The 19,520-nt window shown below is 39.0% G+C and overlaps 1 protein-coding gene across 1 annotated transcript in view; it reads right to left on the reverse strand.

Annotated features, from left to right (window-relative positions):
- KIZ (kizuna centrosomal protein) overlaps positions 1–19,520 on the reverse strand; it is a 174,062-nt gene that overhangs the window by 61,421 nt on the left and 93,121 nt on the right. Inside the window, 1 exon segment of the mRNA XM_037057014.1 lies at positions 14,028–14,169. Within this exon segment, the coding sequence (XP_036912909.1) occupies positions 14,028–14,169 (142 nt within the window).

The following is a 19,520-nucleotide window of genomic DNA, read 5'->3' on the forward strand; positions in this document are numbered from 1 at the left end:
GACTGAATATTATGCAGAAGTGTTCTACTCGTGAAGTAAGTATGGGTAGGAAATATGACCATCTCTGCTAATCTGGGCTGGTTCGGCCAAGGTTTTCTCTTTCACTCCATGAATCCTTTTACTTGGATCGAGAAAGCGATCTCACAAAACATGACCTCGTTGTATCCCCATCCTTCTACAAATGACCCCTGAACTTCCTCCAAATGGAAAGTTTGCATAAAAACTTGTTGGTTGAGGAGGAGACACTAATCAAAAAGATAACTTCCCTAAATAATAATTGCAATTAAGAATAAAGATGCTCTGCTGTTAAGTCTGTTGGGGAGTTTGGGAAACTTATCGAAGGGCACTGAACTGTCTTACCCATATCACCTCATGCGTCCTAGGCAGGGCAGTGGGCACAGATTTTATCACAGCCAACTTGAAAGGTAGAGAAAAAGTTGCGATTAAACAGGACAGGTAAACATATATGTCTCTTAATTTCCAGGTCAGCATTCCTAAAAATATGCTGGTAACATGAGCAAAATAATCAATGATGACATCAACCTACTGCCAGAGTGTTTCTTTCTCACTTGTACACAAAAACGATTTGCCCAGGTGACTGGGAGAGGAAACCTCAGTGTGGCGCTAATTTTTCATTGGCATCTAACAAGAGTAGTACATATAGGCATTGTCCATTTCCCAATCTGTGGGAAATGGCAATGGGACTTTACACATTAATATGAAGACTGTGCTGGACAAATCCTCACAGGCCATGTTAGTGCAAGAGCAAAGTAGTAACAATGTAATTATCTAGTGAACAAGAAGGAAGATAATAGTCTTTTCTTGTAATTAACGTGAAAGAAGATGCCCTAACAGGGAGAATCACTGATTCTGTTCTGTTCAGGAGACAGAACTGTTCTGTTAGGTAGAAGACATGGAAGGTCTGGCCTTGTAAATTTGGTTTTGAAAATACAAGACCACTATCATCAGCCTTGATACTCCTGCAAGGCTCCTGCCCCTTGCTCTCTCTTGGATGGGTTAGCTTTCTGGGCCATGGCCTATTGTAGAGGCTGGAGCAGCTGATTTTGGGAGATTTAAGGAGTTCTAGGCTCCTTGGCCAAAGGACTTAGTCTCTCAAGGTAGTCTTGGGAATTTTTCCTCTATTTGTATAAAGTAGTCCCTGGATAATATTCCAGTTGTGATAACTCTCTGTTGGGATGATCTGCATTGTATCCCTCTTTCTGCAGGCTGGGGTTCTGTATACAGTCCTCTCCTTTAAGCTCAGGCCAGGGCTGGCCCCCACAGGGCCCAATCTCAGCTGCCTATGTGGACCATTGCTCCAAACCTGCTTCTAGATTGTTCCAGAAGGGAGGGGTAAAGAGAAGCACCAGCTCCTTGACTGCCATCTCTCAATCATCAGTGTGCTGTATTATCCTGGCATGCCTCATCTCTAGATCTCTATTCATCCTGATCTAGGCTGTCCCCACAGAGTTAAGCTCCCACTCTGTGTGTCCAATAATACTGGGTATATGAAAAGTATTTTGGAATGTAAACATAAAGAACTAGCCCAAATTCTATAGTTATACAGCTATAATTTTCTCTTTCTGATATTTCAAATAATTGGAACTTTCTGAGAGCACTTCAAATATGTATTTCTCCTTCATATTACCTCATGTAATAACTATAACTAGTAAGTTCTTGGCATGAGTTCAAAATAGCCAGTGTTGACACACATTTTAAAAATAAAGGACTGCTAAAGGACTGTGGAAGCTTTCCACATTTTCTACTGTAAAATCTGTAGACATGGAAACTGTTTTGGATTGTTAATGACTCAGATAACTATTCACGACTCTCTCTATGATGATACACCGTACTTTGTATCCCTTTCATATTAGATTCATTCTGCTTTCCCTGGGTTTCAACTGGGCTTCAAAAGAACACAGAACAAAATACTACAATAATACTGCAAACATCCTTCTAGTAAGTCTTTGTATGTTTCACAAGAAAACCACCACAGCCATCAGTCCTGGACTGAACCCTCTTTCTTTAAACCACAGTGAGGTGAGTGGTGAGGTAAGTAAAGTGGTGAGCACACTGCAGGTTTTCATTTATTCAGTATATTTTATCCAATTTATCTTCATTATTTACTACACATATTTCTAGAATTTCTCTTAGTTTTTGATAGCAAAATTTATAAAAGGACTCACATAACAAGATAACTCTATAGATAATTTCTCAGAGATGAATATTTTATACCTAAGAATTTTTAAGTATTTCTACTGATTATGGTATTAGTTTTCCAATTTTTTCCTTTATCCCTCCTCCATCCTGCCCCATAGCCCTCCAGCATCACCCCCTCTTACTTCATCTCCATGGGTTGTACATATAAGTTCTCTTGAGTCCTCTGTTTCCTACATTATTTTTTATCTCTCCCCATCTATTTTATGCCTACTAATTATGCTTCTTCTGCCCTGTACCTTTTCCTCCCCTATTCCTCCCTTCCCCCTCCCCATTGAAATCCCTCTATGTGATGTCCATTTCTCTGATTCTGTTCCTGTTCTGGTTGTTTGCTTAGTTTTTGTTTTCACTGATTTTCTTTTCTTTCAGGTTTGTTGATAGTTGCGAGTTTGTTGTCATTTCACTGTTCATATTTTTATCTTCTTACTCTCAGATAAGTCCCTTTAATATTTCATATAATAATGACTTGTTGATGATGAATTCCTTTAATTTGACCTTATCTGGGAAGCACTTTACCTGCCCTTCCATTTTAGATGAAAGCTTTGCTGTAGAGAGTAATCTTGGATATAGGTCCTTGAGTTTCATGACTTCAAACACTTCTTTCCATCCCCTTCTTGCCTACAAGGTTTCTTTTGAGAAATCAGCTGACAGTCTAATGGGAACACCTTTGTAAGTAACTGTCTTGTTTCCTCTGGCTTCTTTCAGGATTTTGTCTTTAATGTTGGGTACCTTAATGATGATATGCCTTGGTGTGTTCCTCTTTGGGTTCAGCCTCTTTGGGACTCTCTGGGCTTCCTGGAAGTCTATTTCCTTTTCCAGATTGGGGAATGTTTTCTTCATTATTTGTTTAAATACATTTTCAATTTCTTGCTGTTGTTGTTCTTTTTCTGGAATCCCTATAATTCAGATATTCGAACATTTGAAGTTGTCCCAGAGGTTCTTAAGCCTCTCTTCATTTTTTAAAAATTCTTGTTTCTTCCTTTTCTTCTGGACAGATGTTTATTTCTTCCTTTTGTTTCAAATCATTGCTTTTTTGTCCTGGTTTCTTTCCTGTCACTGTTTGTTCTCTGAACATTCCACTTTATTTCACTTTGGGTATCCTTCATTTGTTCTTTCACTTTTTGACCAAGCTCAGTCAGCTCTATGAGCATTCTGATTATCAGGGCTTTAAATTCTCCAACAGACAGGCTGGCAATCTCCTTGCTGAGTTCTCTTTCTGAAGCTTTGCTGTGTTGTTTCATTTGGGCCATATTTCTTTGTCTTGGCACAGCTGATATGTTATAAGAGGGCAGGGCCTCAGGTATTCACCTGGGCAGAGCAACCCTCTTTGCTGCGCTGCAGCACTGCCTGAGGTGGAGGAGCCACAGAGGGAATAGTGCAGCTCACCTGCTCATCTCTGGCATACTTTTTGATGAACTCTTATGTGAGTCTGGGCGTATCTCCCATTGAGGTAACCCCAGCCATAGTCCACAGCCACCTCTGAGTCCCCTTAAGTCAGTCCCTCCAAGGCAGCCCACCTAACTCAAGAGCCAGCTCTGCCCCCAAGGCTGTCGTGTTGCCGTGGTTTTTCTGAGTTAGCCTGCACTCTCTGCCCCCTTACCAGTCTGGTTGTTCTGGTTGATTTTTTCTTTAATTCCTTGGTGGTCAGAGTTCCATGCAGTCTGATTTTCTGGTGCTTTTGGTCGTTTATTGATTTTAGATTGGTTGTTATTCTCCTTTTGGTGTGCAAGGAAGTGAAGGGTTTCTACCTATGCCTCCATCTTGTCCAAAACTAAACCTGTAAGAATTTTGATGAATGATCATGTGAAAATGGATAGCTTGACTCAACTGGAAAATGGAGCCAACAAAGAGAGTGGCAGATCTGTCCAATGGGTTATCATCCATCATAAAGGAGTCTACAATGTAAGTCCCTAACAAGCAGGGAATAATGAGAAGCAAAAGCAGAAATAAAAGTCAACTTCCTACGAAAAATGGTCAGAAGGTTTTTAGTAAAAAAACAACTTCTGCAGAGTCAAGAAAAACATCTGCATTGTTTGCAGGTCTTTTAGAAGGTGTATTTCTTTTGTCTTTAATATGTTTTATTGATTATGCATTCACAGTTGTCCCATTTTTTTCTCCCCTTCATTCTCCTCCACCCTGCATGCCTCCCCTTCAGCATTCCCTCACCTTAGTTCATGTCCATGGGTCATAACTATAAATTCGTTGGCTTCTTCATTTCCCACACTATTCGGAACCTCCCTGTCTATTTTGTACCTACCACTTATGCTTCTTATTCCCTGTACCTTTTTCTTCATTGTCCTTCCTCCCTGTCCCTGCTGATAACCATCCATGTAATCTCTATTTCCGTGAATCTGTTCCCGTTCTAGTTGTTTGCTTAGTTTGTTTGTTTTTGTTTTTGGTTCTGTTGTTGATAGTTGTCAGTTTGTTGTCATCTTACTGTTTATATTTTTATCTTCTTTTTCATAGATAAGTCATTTCACATTTCATATAATAAGGGCTTGGTGGTCACGAACACTTTTAACTTGATCCTATCTGGGAAACACTTCATCTGTTTTCTGTCCTTTCATTCTAAATGATAGCTTTGCTGGACAGAGTAATCTTGGATGGAGGTCCTTGCCTTTCATGACTTTGAATACTTTTTTCCAGAACCTTCTTACCTGTAAGGTTTTTTGGGGGAAATCAGCTGATAGTCTTATGGGAACTCCTTTGTAGGTAACTGTCTCCTTTTCTCTAGTTGCTTTTAAGATACTCTCTTTATCTTTAATCTTGGGTAATGTAATGATCGTATGCCTTGATGTGTGCTTCCTTGGGTCCAACTTCTTTGGGACTCTCTGAGCTTCCTGGACTTCCTAGAATCTATTTCCTTTGCCAATTTGGAAAAGTTCTCCTTCATTATGTTTTCAATTTCCTGCTGTTCTTCTTCTCCTACTGACACCCCTATGATTTGGATGTTGGAATATTTAAAGTTGTCCTGGAGGTTCATAAGCCTCTATTGGATTTGTCTGTTTTTATTTATTTATTTTTTAATTCTTGTTTCTTCATTCTGTTCTCATTGAATTATTTATTCCTTCTGGTCCAAATTGTTGGTTTGAGTCCCAGTTTCCTTCCCTTCAGGTCCCCCCTACATTTTTCTTCATTTCACTTTGCATAGCCTTCACTTTTTTCCTCCATTTTGTGATGAAACTCAACCATTTCTGTGAGCATCCTGATCACCAGTGCTTTAAATTGTGCATGTGATAGGTTGGCCATCTCTTTATCGCTTAGTTCTATTTTTGGAGCTTTGATCTGTTCTTTTATTTGGGTGATATTTTTTTGTCTCATTGTGCCTGTTATGTTGTAAGTAGTGGAGCCTTAGGTATTTGCCAGGACAGGGTAAACCATTTGGCTACATTGAGGCATTGTATATGGGGCAGGGGTCTGAGAGAAAACAATGTTGCTTGTTCAGCTCTTGCCAGGTTTCAGTCACTTTCCCTTACTACCCACAAGCAAATTAGGCCCTTGTGGTGCTGGTTCCCATGTGTGTGGGTTTGTGTACATTCTAGAACCCTGTGGGTCTCTCCAGTGGAACTCTCCTGGGAGGCTGGGAGTTTCACTGTAGCCCCACAGGTTTTTAAAGTGAGAGGCTTATTTTAAAGTCAGAGGTTTTTAAAGTTTGAGGCTTTATTTCCTGGTGCTGGAACCATGGGTTGCACAGTCTGTCTTTCCCCTCAGTTGTTCCTCCTGGTTTATCCGCAGGCAAATGTGGGAATGCCCAGTCTGCCAGCCTCTGCCTCGCCCAGTCTGCCTGACAGAAAGGCATATTTCTAAGGAAGCCCCCAATCTAAATGAGCTTGCAGTCTGAGACTGACAATACTAACCCATGAAAGTAAGAGAACAAAAGCTGAGAAAAGAGTGAACAAGGTGCTCGACATATCTCACACTGGGTTTGAAAGCACACTGCAAATCTGAGTGCTCTATTGGAAAAATGGCACTAGACAATAATTTTGCCATGGGCCTCCTGATATTGCTCATGAATGGGCTACGCATGGTTTTATCTTACCTGTTAACTCATAAAGGCTCTCTTTGATTTGATACATTTGGAAGCCAGGAGCAAAGACTGGAGACTATCTCATTGTTCTCAGTCGTCTGAAGCCTAAGTCAATACAAACGAACTAGTCCTTCTCTTTCTTGCCTTCTCAGGAGCCAGCAAAAATTCAATGCTATGGCACATATCTGCCAAATGACTGACAGTAATAACTCCATTGTTCAGATCTTACGAAAGATAAAAGAGTCCTATTAATTATACTTAGCAGGATACCTAGAATTGTTGACTCAATTCTACTAGAACTTTTCTCAAAGTTCAGTTTAAATATAGATCCTGCTAAGGATCCCAAAAGTCATCTAGAATCCCAAAAGTTGTCTAGGTTGACTCTTAATTTATATGCAGAAACTTAATTATGATGCTCTTATGCATAGTTAGATAAATGACACTATTCATAGAAAGACTTTGTGTCCAAAATGCCATTAAGAAAAAAAAGTTGAAAAATCAAATTCCTCAAGATATTGCAATAAATTGTACAAATTTACAAAAAGAGCTCTTACCAGTTAATAAGAAAAAAATATTACTAACCAAAAAATATTACTAATCTAAGAGAAAAAAATGAGCAAAGATCATGAACTGGCAATTTATAGAAGAAAGGCAAATAGCTCACAAGTAGGCCTGGCTAGTGTAGCTCAGTGGATTAAGCACAGGCCTGTGAAGCAAAGGGTCACTGGTTCGATTCCCAGTCAGGGCACATGCATGGGTTGCAGGCCAGGTCCCCAGTAGGGGACATATGAGAGGCAACCACACATTGATGTTTCTCTCTCACTCTTTCTCCTTCCCTTCTCCTCTCTGTAAAAATAAATAAATAAATAAATAATATTAAAAAGAAAAAACAGTTCACAAGTAGACATGGGAAAATTTCACCTCAATTGTAATGTAAAGGTCAAATGAACAAAAAAATTTGAATGTCATTTGTATTTTTTAATTTGGGGCTTAAAAAAAAGAAGTTGACAGTATCCAGTTTTATAAAGAGCTCAGCAAAATATTTTCATCCATCCCTGGTAATTCTGATGACTCAGAGTGAGCAATGCACAGCAAATGCCTTAGAAATTCACATAATCTTTTGTTGTGAGTGGGAATTAGGCTCTTTCACAGGATCAAAAGAAAAGCATTCCAAAGATCCATGCATAGCAGATTGTGGTGTGGCATGGTTTATTTGTGTGGAACTGGAAGCTATCCCCGGGGTTTCCAATATCCCAAGTTCCTCTGTCTTGCCATGGAAAAGCCCAACCATGTCATAAGCCAGGCCAAAGCAAAAGCCAGTATCTGGAGTTCCTGCTTCATATTAAAGTACAGTCCAGAAGTTCTGGCTAAGATGGAGGGATAACTAGAAGTCTTTCACTTCCTCACACAACCAAAAGAAGGATAACAACCAATTTAAAAATAATAAGCAACCAGAACTGCCAGAATAGCAAACTTAATGGAACTCCAACAAGGAGTTAAAGAAACATTCAGCCAGACTGGTAGGAGGGGTACAGATGGAGAGACGGGCAGCCGGATAGGCGGAGAGGACCTGCAGAAAGGCTGAGGACCCCGCAGGTGAGGAGGGGCTGTCTGACTGGGAAATGAAAGCCTCAAAATCTCTAGCTGTAAATGCTGTGTGGTTTGCGAAGATGGGAGAAACCCCCAGTCTCACAGGAGAGTTCGTTGGAAAGTGGAGCTAGAGTGGAGCTAGTGAACAGCATTGTTCCCTTTCTGACCCTTCCCTGACAAACGGCACCACAAGGCAGAAAAGAGAGTTGCCCTGCCCTGGCAAATACCTAACAATTTAATAGGTATGCCAAGACAAAGAAAAATGGCCCAAATGAAGAAACAGATCAAAACTCCAGAAAAAGAGCCAAGTGACAAGGAGATACACAACCTATCTCATGCAGAGTTCAAAACACTGGTAATCAGGATGCTCACAGAACCAATTGAGCTCCATTGCCAAGTTAAGGAAGAAATGAAGGCTTTTCAAAGTTCAATAAAGCAACATATACAGGGAACCAACAGTGAAGGGAAGGAAACCGGGACTCAAACCAACAATTTGGAACAAAAGGAAAAAATAAATATCCAACCAGAATAGAATGAAGAAACAAGAATTCAAAAAAATGAGGAGCGGCTAAGGAACCTCTGGGACAACTTTAAGTGCTCCAACATCTAAATCACAAGGCTGCTAGAGGGAGAAGAGGAAAAGCAACAAATTGAAAACTTATTTGAACAAACAATGAAGGAAAACTCCCCCAACCTGGTGAAGGAAATACCAGAAAGTCCAGGTAGCCTAGAGAGTCCCAAAGAAATTGGACCCAAAGAGGAACACACCGAGGCACACCATCATTCAGTTACCTAAGATTAAAGATAAGGAGAGAATCTTAAAAGCAACTAGAGAAAAGGAGAAAGTTACCTACAAAGGAGTTCCCATAAGACTATCAGCTGATTTCTCCAAAGAAACCTTACAGGTAAGAAGGTTCTGGAAAGAAGTATTCAAAGTCGTGAAAGGCAAGGACCTATATCCAAGATTGCTCTATCCAGCAAAGCTTTCATTAAGAATGGAAGGGCAGGTAAAGTGCTTCCCAGATAAGGTCAAGTTAAAAGAGCTCATCATCACCAAGCCCTTATTATATGGAATGTTAAAAAGACTTATCTAAGAAACAGAAGACAAAAAACTATGAAGAATAAAATGATGATAAACAGAACTATCAACAACTGAGCCTAAGAAACAAAAGCTAAGCCAACAACTAGAACAGGAACAGATTCACAGAAATGGAGATCACATGGAGGATTATCAGTGGGGAGTGGAAGAGGAGAATGGGGGGAGGTACAGGGAATAAGAAGCATAATTGGTAGGCATAAAATAGACAGGGGTAGGTTAAGAACAGTATAGGAAATGGAGAAGCAAAAGAATTTACCATATATGTACAATCCATGGACATGAACTAAGGTGGGGGAATGCTGGAGGGTTAGGGCGGCAGGGTGGAGGGGGTATAAAGAGGAGAAGAAAATTGGGACAACTGAAATAGCACAATCACTAACATGTACTTTAAAAAAAAGTACAGTGCAGTCCAACATCTGGCTGGCTTAGCATGTGCCCCCAGCTACAATCCATTGCTATGCTGCAGTATTCACCCTCTGCCTAGTGATCTCAGTCTCCATCCAGGTAGCTTGTCTTGTTCCTAGCTGCTCCAGTGGCAGAGCCTTTGTGGCTACTTGGACCACATGGCTATGGAGAGAGGATGCATGACTGCATGGAGCAAATGTGGGCACTGGTGGGAAAGAGGTGGGGAGAGAGAGACAGAGAGAGCTTCGTTGTTCCCAAGGATTGTACTTGCTTGGGCTTGGGGCAGACCAGGTACCTTCCCAAAATTACCAATCAACTTCTTGAACTTTCATGGATTTGAATGCGTTTACACCCCTTCTTAATACTGAGAGGCCTCTGTGGTCCTGTACCTTCCCTGCACTTCCCACCAATCTAGTACTTGAGGGTAGAAGGGAGGAGTATCAATTCCCTTGGTGGAAGGCAATATTGAGCAAGCAGGTTTACATTCCCCAGTTCATTAAGCTCAATGTCTAAGTCCCTTTAGAAAAAAAAGATTTTAGTTATTTATTTTTAGAAAGAAGATATAGGAAGGAGAAAGAGGGAGAGAGACATTGAAGAGAGATAGAAACATCAATCAGTTGCCTCTCATACACACCCTGACCAGGGCGGACCTCCAAGCCAGGCATGTGCCCTGACCAGAATCAAACTGGTGACCTTTCATTTCAAAGAACAACACCCAACCAACTGAGCCACACAAGTTAGGGCTCTAAGTCCTTCTTGCTTCCTTTCTCAACTTTATATGTAGAAATTCATTCTATGGAAGTAGCATGGATATTTGTAAAGACTGAATTGCTCAGATGTTCGTTGAAATTTTTTTAGAGGAAAAATTAAAAACAGATTAGATGCTCAATATTAAGAGCCTGGTTAAAGGGACTTTGGAATATTCATATAGGGGTCTTTTCACAACCATGTATGTGAAATTATATAAAACATGTGATGGTATGAAAGAAAGCTCACTTGTGACAAGTGGGAAAAAATGAAGCTATGGGTTACAAATAATGGCAATACATTAAATATCAAAAATTATATACTACAATATCAAGTGATTAAATATGGAGAACATCAGATAATGCACAATTTTCTTTACTTCTTTTTGTTTACTTTAACATCCCAAGTTTGTGTGTTTTCTCCCTGACAGTTTTTTAAAGAAAATATATACCAGATGGTAAAGACTCCAATTTCTGTGTTGGGGTACAAATACTATGGATGGAAAAAAAGAGGGGCTCACATACTAAACCTGACAAGCTCAGGGGAGGCCTGCATGGCAACCTCACAAACTCAGATGGAAAGAAACCACATAGGATGGTCTGAAATTAAAACTCTCTAACTAAAAGCTGTTCATGGTAGGCAGTCATGTCCTAGGCCAGTTTTTTCCCTGATAAAGGTTAATCTTTATCTTAACTGAGCCTGTCTGTGGTCTTTGTGCACCTAGGATAACATACCTTTGGAATGTCAGGGTAATTTCCAAGCAGAGACCACAAATCCCCTCACTGTTGTTATTTTGTTAATTATTGGCTGTTAACTATCCTGTACCCACAAACATAAAAGGAGTACCGGTATGTGTCTATTCCTTTTACTTTTTATCCAGTCCCAGAGATTTCCTTCCTTTGCTTTCTCCAACCTCCCTAATCTATCACCAGTGAATTTCATGAAACCCCTAACTTATTTATCAATCGCTTATTTCATACATCCTCCCCTTTGATTCTGATGTATGAAATAAGTGATAACACTGCCATTTTCTGGAGCATTTTCTCAATGAGTTGAGATTCTGCCTCCCTCTAAGTATTGTCAGTTCAGCTCAAATAAACTCATAAAAATTCTCTACAGGTCTGAACCTTTCTTACATTGACAATACAAATGGAAAGTGAATGCGTAAGAATTTAATAAAACTGAATTCCCTACTATATGTAAATGGATTCAGTGCTATTAATGCAGATACAAAAAGGTAAGAGAATTAAAAAAAATGGAAGTAGACAGCCATTGACATTTTCCCATATTACACAGATTTAACTGACCCTTCCTCAAGAAGATTCCTCTTGCACACTGGAAGTTAGTTTTTTAGTGTTTATAAAGAAATGCAGGCCCTGGTTGGTGTAGCTCAGTGGATTGAGCACGGGCCTGCGAACCAGAGGATCAAGGTTCGATTCCCAGTCAGGGCACATGCCTGGGTTGTAGGCCGGTTCCCTGCAGGCCAACTCCCAGCAGGGGATGCACAAAAGACAACCATACATTGATGTTTCTCTCCCTCTCTCCTTCCCCGTTAAAGATAAATAAATAAATAAATAAAATCTAAAAAAAAAAAAGAAATGCAAACATCACTTAAGTTATATTCTAAGTTACAGAAGAGGAAGGGGATTTTATCTATGAAGCAATTAAGTGAAAGAGAAAGTATGAGCTAGCAAAGGAGTATTCAAGAGAGATGAACAAGAAACCAGCCCTATTATTTAGGGAGAGGTGAAGGGATTTCTGCAACCAGTCACATGTTTGTCTGATACCTGTGTGGCGGGGGTGGGGGGGTGGGGCGCAGGACAGACTTACTCTACCAGTGACACCAACAGACTCTGCTTTGCCTGGAGTTCTCCCAGGTTCACAAGTACCACTTTAAGGTAAAAGAGCATTAAGGTATTTTAACGAAGTGCCCAAACTCATTTTTTAACATAAAATAATTATACATTTTTCTGATTTAAAGCATGCAGCTCAATTATGTAATTGCCTACTAGGTTATGAGGGTGCTGTAGATTTTATCTAGTCTTGGGGGACATAATTGGAATTTCAGGGCTTTAATGATGTATTTACCCAAAAGTTGGATTGACTCCAGCTGACAGCAAGGGGCCCCACAGGTAAACATTATTGACATGTGACTGTTTAATTAGCTGTTTACCCAAGAGATCAAAGTAAATATTTCTGAGCTTCATTAAACTTATTTAAACAAGTAATTGCTAGTAGAGCTTTCTTAAAATTTGAAAATCTTTTACTGTTAAGAATTTTATCTACAGAGAAATATTTAACTCATATGATTTATTGACTGTATCGTATGTATTGTTTCAACACAGAGAAACAACGCAAAGATACCTGATTTTGCTAATTGTAAAAGGATGATACATAAAACAAAACAGTCCTAGAACTCAGAGAAGCATTTTTCTTAAAGCTCCCAAGGCTTGCTCTGCCCTTACCATTTTGGTAAATGGGGCTGTGCATTTCTTTGGGGCTATTAATTTCTTCCGTCAGGACCTAACTGTGAAACTGCTTATTTATTTCTATCTTTAAGGATACATGTTGTCATCAATATGTTGGTAATTTTTATGATTGCCATAAGATGAGATCATGATGACTTACAAAGGAACAAAACAGAATATCATTTGATTCCTAAGTTATTAGTTGGGCAGGTCCCTCTCATTAATAGTGGAGTAATTATTTGAAAATTGTAAGTGGATTGGTTGGAATTTGGTATATGTTTTCTAACATAAATAAAACCCTTAAAAAAGCATTAGATAGCAAAGGGCATTCAATCAATACTTATTTTCACCCTTGACACAGCTGAGATATAATGTATTTGCTGTAAACAATGTTACCACGAAATAGTGCTAAATAAAATAGACGATGAAATTTGAAAACAAACTCCTTAAAATCTACATTTATCAACAGATATGGAATGGATCTAAAAAACAGAGGTTCTGTTATTCTAAAACATTGTTGTTTCTTAAAGGACATTTACACAAATGGTATCATATCTCAACCAAAACAGAACTATGTTATTTACTGAGTCACACATAATGCAGTAAAATGAAAATGTGTGCAGAAAGTATATACACAAAGTTACTTCTGAAAAGGAGCACGGGATCCTAGAAAGGCACATGGGAGCTGTATCTACATTTAGTAGTTTATCACAGAAGAAAGAATGATGAGAGGAAGGAGACCAGAGGAGGAAGAAAAGAGAACAGAGAAGAAAATAGGAGAAGGAAGAGAAGGGAGGTGAAAAGAGAAGAAAAGGAAGGGGGAAAAGGAAGAGGAGAAGTGGAAGATAGGGGAGAGAAGAAAGATGAGGATATGTGAAACAATACAGTATGATGATAACAAGTATGAATTTGTTGGTGGGCATGGGACTGGTGGGTACACTCCATGTACATATGTTTGATATGCTTTTAAAAAGTCCTCCTATTGTCCTTTAATTTAAGCAGCAAGGAAAGGGCAGAGAGTTGAGAAGAACTGAAGGCACTCTAAAGGACTTGAAGGGGTGATGGCAGAGGTTCTGGACCACACAACACAGGTTTATGACTCTTGAGACAGAGGCGGCAAGGTCTGCCTCCAGCAGGGGCATATTTAGAATCCTTGAGCTATGTACATGATAAAAATAAAATGTTAAAAAGTATCAAAGAGAGAAAACCCTGTATTATAAATGCTTCTAAGCTCCTCAGAAAACGTTATGGTAGATGCATTTAATTAGGTTATCTCTAAACTTCATATAACTTTATATAAAGAGGTAAGATTCCTACACAAAACAATATGCCAAAGGCATGAAATCAGAAAATTAAAACAAACAAACCACAATACCTCATATGTTCATTATTTTTTCAAATATATTAAGAATGTAATCATTTTCTCAAATCATTACCTTGTACATCTTGAAACTATTTTTAAAAAATAACTAACCTTTGTCCCCTGTTCCATGTTTCTGACTAGGAAAACTTCAGACAGTTTTTCTTCTTTGACAGAATTATCACGTTCTTTCAAGGTGGAAACATGCTGACCTAATTCTGCCCTTAATAAGGCCGAGGCACATGCTTGTTCAGATCTATAAAACAGAAACAGAAGAAACATTAGGGATTTGTAAGACTGAGTTACTTATGAGATTCCCACATTTTAAAAGGCCCCATGACAAAATTAGTAGAAGACAGGTTATCCAAAAGAGCCTGGAACCTAATTTATTCTGGACTAGGGTAATTTCTAGAGTCCAGGTATACCTTTTTAAACTTTTATTTTATTTTGTTTATGATTTCACTGTTAGATGAGCTTTCTCAACATCCAATGCATAGTGGAACCACCTAGGAATCTCTGTGAAATCTAGGTGACTTGTGCTACCCCCTACAGAGTCAAGTAAAATTGGTCTGGGGTGTGGCCCAGTATGCAAATTTTTAAGGCTTACACAATGTCCTAATAAGCAACTATTGTTTCAAATTACTGTATTGATGGGCAAGCTCCTTTTAAATGTGGTTAAAAGAAATAGATCACATTTCCATCCTAACAATAGTTATCCTTGCTATAAACATTCTTACTACGGTCTACTTATAATTTACAAATATAGTATTGGGAAAGAGTTAAAAAGTAAGCCTATCTTGCTGTCTAGACAATGGTATTTAGATACTAAAAGGAACCAGTGTCCCTTAGAAAAATTCCCTATTCCAGGTCTGGGGCAGGAAATACAGAAGATAGCCTGGAACACCTTATCATCTCAGAAGGTAGGGAAGCTATCAAAGTCTACTGAGTCATGTCAAAAAGCCTCAGGAGCTACACTGGAGGGGCTCCCACTGGCTACAGATGGGACAATTTCAGCACCAAAAGCAATAATGCTTACAATGGATTGACATGGATAGTGTACAGAAAACCATGATGAGTTCTTTTAAAAAATAAATAAAAATTAAATAGAATTTTAAAAAACATTGGATTTAGCCTTAAAAAAGAAAGAAATCTTATCACATGCTACAACATAGATGAATCTTAAGGACATTAGCTAAGTGCAATAAGCTGGCCAGAAAAAGACAAATACTCTATCATTGCACTCACATAAGGTAGTCAAATTCATATTAAGAGAAAGGAGAATGGTGATTTGCCAGGGGCTGGAGGAGGGAGAAACAGAGTTGTTTAATGGTATAGATAGAGTTTCCATTTTGTAAGATGAAAAAGTTCTAGAGATTGGTTGCACAACTATGTGAATGTACTTTATGCTACTAAACTGTACACTTAAAAATGGTTCAGATAATACATTTTCTTACATGTGTTTTACCACAATTAAAAATATAAACAAGCAAGGGGGGAGATGGCAGTGAGATAGGTGGGAGTGGAGTCTACTTCCTCCTGTGCACAAGTTAAACACCTAGCTGATTTTCTGAGGAATAGAGTGAACAGCCAATGGTATCCCAGCATATATGAATATTAGAGATCAAAAATTGTAGAGGACATTGAAAAATGAGACGGTAAGGAGATTCCTTTGGGACAATAAGGTCCCTGGGACCAGCACAGGGACCAGCACAGGGACCAGGGAGGCTACAGCCCCAGGCCCTGAGCCCGCTGGGTCTGCTGCAAGATTCCTGGGAAACAGCCCAGTCAAAGGCTCCCTCCCCTGCCAAACAAGGTTGGAGCAGCACCAGGAGGGACTTGAATGCCTTAAGTCACAGGGGGGCAAATAAGGATGAAGTGCCAAACACGCAGGGGCAGTGTGCACCCGCTGAGACTGTGGACACCAGGTGGGAAGAGTTGGGCAGTAACAGACGCTGACCCAGTTAGTTCCTGGTCTGGTTGGAGAGCTGAGCTGTTTTCTTGAACTTTATTACTGTGGTGGTGAACTCTATTCTCTTGCACACTACACCTATTTTCTATCTTTTACTCTCACTTTACCTCATAATCTGACTCCTACAAGCTCACTGCTTCCTAGATACAACTCACAATCCTTCCTCCCTCCTAAAAATAATCTTTTTCCCACCCTTTCCAAAAGGTGGCTAGTTGGGTGAAATATCACAGTTAACACTATACATATCCAAAGGATCTCCTGTCTCTTCTCTACGGGTTGGTACTTTGAATACCATCGAATACACTCCTGCTGTCTTAAACCATTTTTCCTTCCGCTTCCAACTGATCACACAAAAGAGTAGGCGGACAAATGATCACAAAAAAATCCAGCAGGTCAACATGAGTATACCTGCTGGAAGAGGAAACCCACCAAGAGATAACAATGGAAGAAGGTGAAGGAGAGAATGGAAGCCACACTAACATCAACCAAGGAACGATCTGGAAATAAAACTAAATGGTGGAGAAATTACCAAGAACAAATAACTGAACAAGAGCAAGAGAGAAGCCTCAAAACCAAATACACACAGAAGAATCAGCTTCAACGCAACCTGTCCATACCTGCGGAACAGGATACAAGACGTGCTGGACAGACTCACCGTCAGTTAACAGGCTGGAGGGAAGGACCCATCAAAGAAAGACCAAAGAACAATCAAAACCCAAAGACCTACAGAGAGCCAACATACATGACAGGCCAAGACCAGCAAGCTCAGCAGATCAAGGAAACTGCACCACTGAATCTAACAAGTCTTCTCCCACAGAAATTTATACCATAATCCCAGGGAGTTAGAATAGATCAATTTAACAAGCAGAGGCTAACAAGAAGAGTTTCATAAAAAAAGAGAAGACAAAGAAACAGTCCCCAAATGAAAGGGAAAGAGAAAGCCTCAGAAAAAATTCTAAATAAAAAATGCTAAATATCACATTTAATTCAAAGCAATGATTATAAGGAAGCCCAACAAGCTCACAGAGAACTGCCAAAAAATACAGGAAAACTACAATGAACTCACTGCAAACTATATCAACATGAAAAAGGAAATAGAAACTATCAACAAGAGACAAGAGGAAATGAAGAATACAATTTCTGAATTAAAGAACACAGCAGAAGGAATCAAAAGCAGGGTAGAGAAGCAAAGGATCGCATCAGCGGGTTGGAGGACAAGGTAGAAAAAAACTCACTGAAAAAACAAGAAAAGAAAAAAAGACTCAAAAACAATGAAGAGGTGTTCAGGGAACTGCAGGACAACATGTAATGTAAGAATATGCATAGAATAGAGATACCAGAAGGAGAAAAGGAAGAGCACAGGAGAGAAAACTGTTTGAAAAAGCAATTATGAAAAATTTCCCTAATTTGATGAGAGAAAAAAATCACACAAATCCAGAAAACACAGAGAGTCCCAATCAAGAGGAACCCAAAGAGGCCAACTTCAAAACACATCATAATTAAAAAGGCAAAATTCCAAGACAAAGGCAGAATCTTGAAGAAACCAAGGAAGAAACAGGAAGTAACATACAAGGGAGCCATGATAAGGCTAGTAGCTGACTTCTGAATGCAAATACTCCAAGCCAGAAGAGAATGGCAAGAAATATTCCAAGTAATGAGAATGAGAGGCCTGCAACGAAGGCTACTTTACCCAGCAAGGCTCTCAATCTAGATAGAAGGACAAATAAGGAGCTTGCCAGACAAAATAATTCCAAAAGAATAAACCTCCACCAAACAGGCTGTGCAAGAGATGGTAAAGGAACTGCTGAAAGAAAATGATGAAAAAGACTGAAAGAGACAGGAACACAGGTATGAAAAAATGATATAGAATAAGTACCTGTGAATAATAACCTTAAACATGAATGGATTAATAGCTCCAATTTAAGACATAAAATAGCTGAATTGATAAGAAATTACCACTCACACATATGCCTACAGGAGATGCACCTCAAGACAAAAGACCCACACAGATTGAAAGTGAAGGGCTGAAAACAAATTTTCCATGCAAACAGCCAGGAAAAAAAGCCTGGGTAGCAATATTCATATCAAACAAAATAGACTTGAAAAACAAAAAGTCTCTAAAAAGAAACCCAGAAGGTCACTTCATCATACCCAAGGGAAGAATCCATCAAGAAAACATAAACAATGTATATATATATATGCACCCAACATAGGAGTACCTAAATACATAATAAAGAAAATCTTGGAGGACTTCAAAAAATAAACTGACAACACAATTATAGTAGGGGATTTCGACATCCCACTGTCAAAAATGGATAGATCTTCCAAACAAAATATCAACAAAGATATTGATGCACTGAACAATGTCCTAGATCAAATGGACTTAACTGAAATATATAGAGCCTTTAATCCAAAAATAGAAAAATATACATTCTTCTCAAAAGTACATGGAACATTTTCAAAGACAGACCACATGATAGGACACGAAACAAACCTGAGCATACTCAAGAAAACTGAAATCATACCAAGCATATCCTCCGACCACAAGGGACTGAAACTAGAAACCAACCTCAAAGAAAAACCTCAAAACACTCAAACTCATGCAGATTGAATAGCATGCTATTAAACAATGAATGAGTCAAGAATGAGATCAAGGAAGACATCAAAAAGTTTCTGGAAATAAACAAAAACGAACTCACAACAACCCAAAACTTATGGGACATAGCAGTCATGAGAGGCAGTCCTCGGAGGGAAGTTCATAGTGATACAGGCCTACCTAAAAAAAAAAAAAGAAACATTTCAAATAAACAACCTAACCCTACACCTTCAAGAACTCGAGGAATAACAACAAAGACAGCCCAGAGCAAGTAGAAGGAAGGAAATAACCAAGATCAGAGCTGAATTAAACAACATAGAGACTAAAAGCACAATTCTAAGGATCAATAAATCCAAGAGCTGGTTCCTTGAAAAGATAAACAAAATCAATAAGCCTTTAAGCAGACTTATCGAGAAAAAAAGAGAGAGGATCCAGACAAACACAATCAGAAATGAAAGAGGAGAGATTACAACTGATACCACCGAAATACAAAAGATTGTAAGAAATCACTAAGAGGAACTATTTGCCAAGAAATTTGAAAACCAGGGTGAAATGGACAAATTTCTAGAAAAATATAATCTCCCAAAACTGAATGAAGAAGAAGCAGAGCACCTGAACAGACCAAGGGCAGCTGACAAAATTGAAGCAGTAATCAAAAAAGTTCCAGCACAGAAAAGCCCTGGACTAGATGGTTTCACAGGAGAGGTCTACAAAGCATTTAAGGAAGAGCTAACCCCCCTTATCCTTCACAGACTATTCCTAAAAATTCAAGAAGATGGATGACTCCCAAACTGTTTTTATGAAGCCAGAATCATCCTAATTCCAAAACCAGATAAAGACACAACAAAGAAAGAAAACTTCAGGCCAATATTGCTCATGAACATAGATGCTAAAATCCTCAACAAAATATTGACAAACTGTATCCAGCAATACATTAAAAAGATCATACACCATGACCAAGAGGGATTCACTCCAGTGATGCAAGGGTGATACAATATTCACAAGTCAATAAAGATAATAAATCACATAAACAAAAGCAAAG

Source organism: Sturnira hondurensis, unplaced genomic scaffold, assembly GCF_014824575.4.
Source record: "Sturnira hondurensis isolate 20B ecotype Veracruz unplaced genomic scaffold, ASM1482457v3 Scaffold0009244, whole genome shotgun sequence".
NCBI lineage: Eukaryota > Metazoa > Chordata > Mammalia > Chiroptera > Phyllostomidae > Sturnira > Sturnira hondurensis.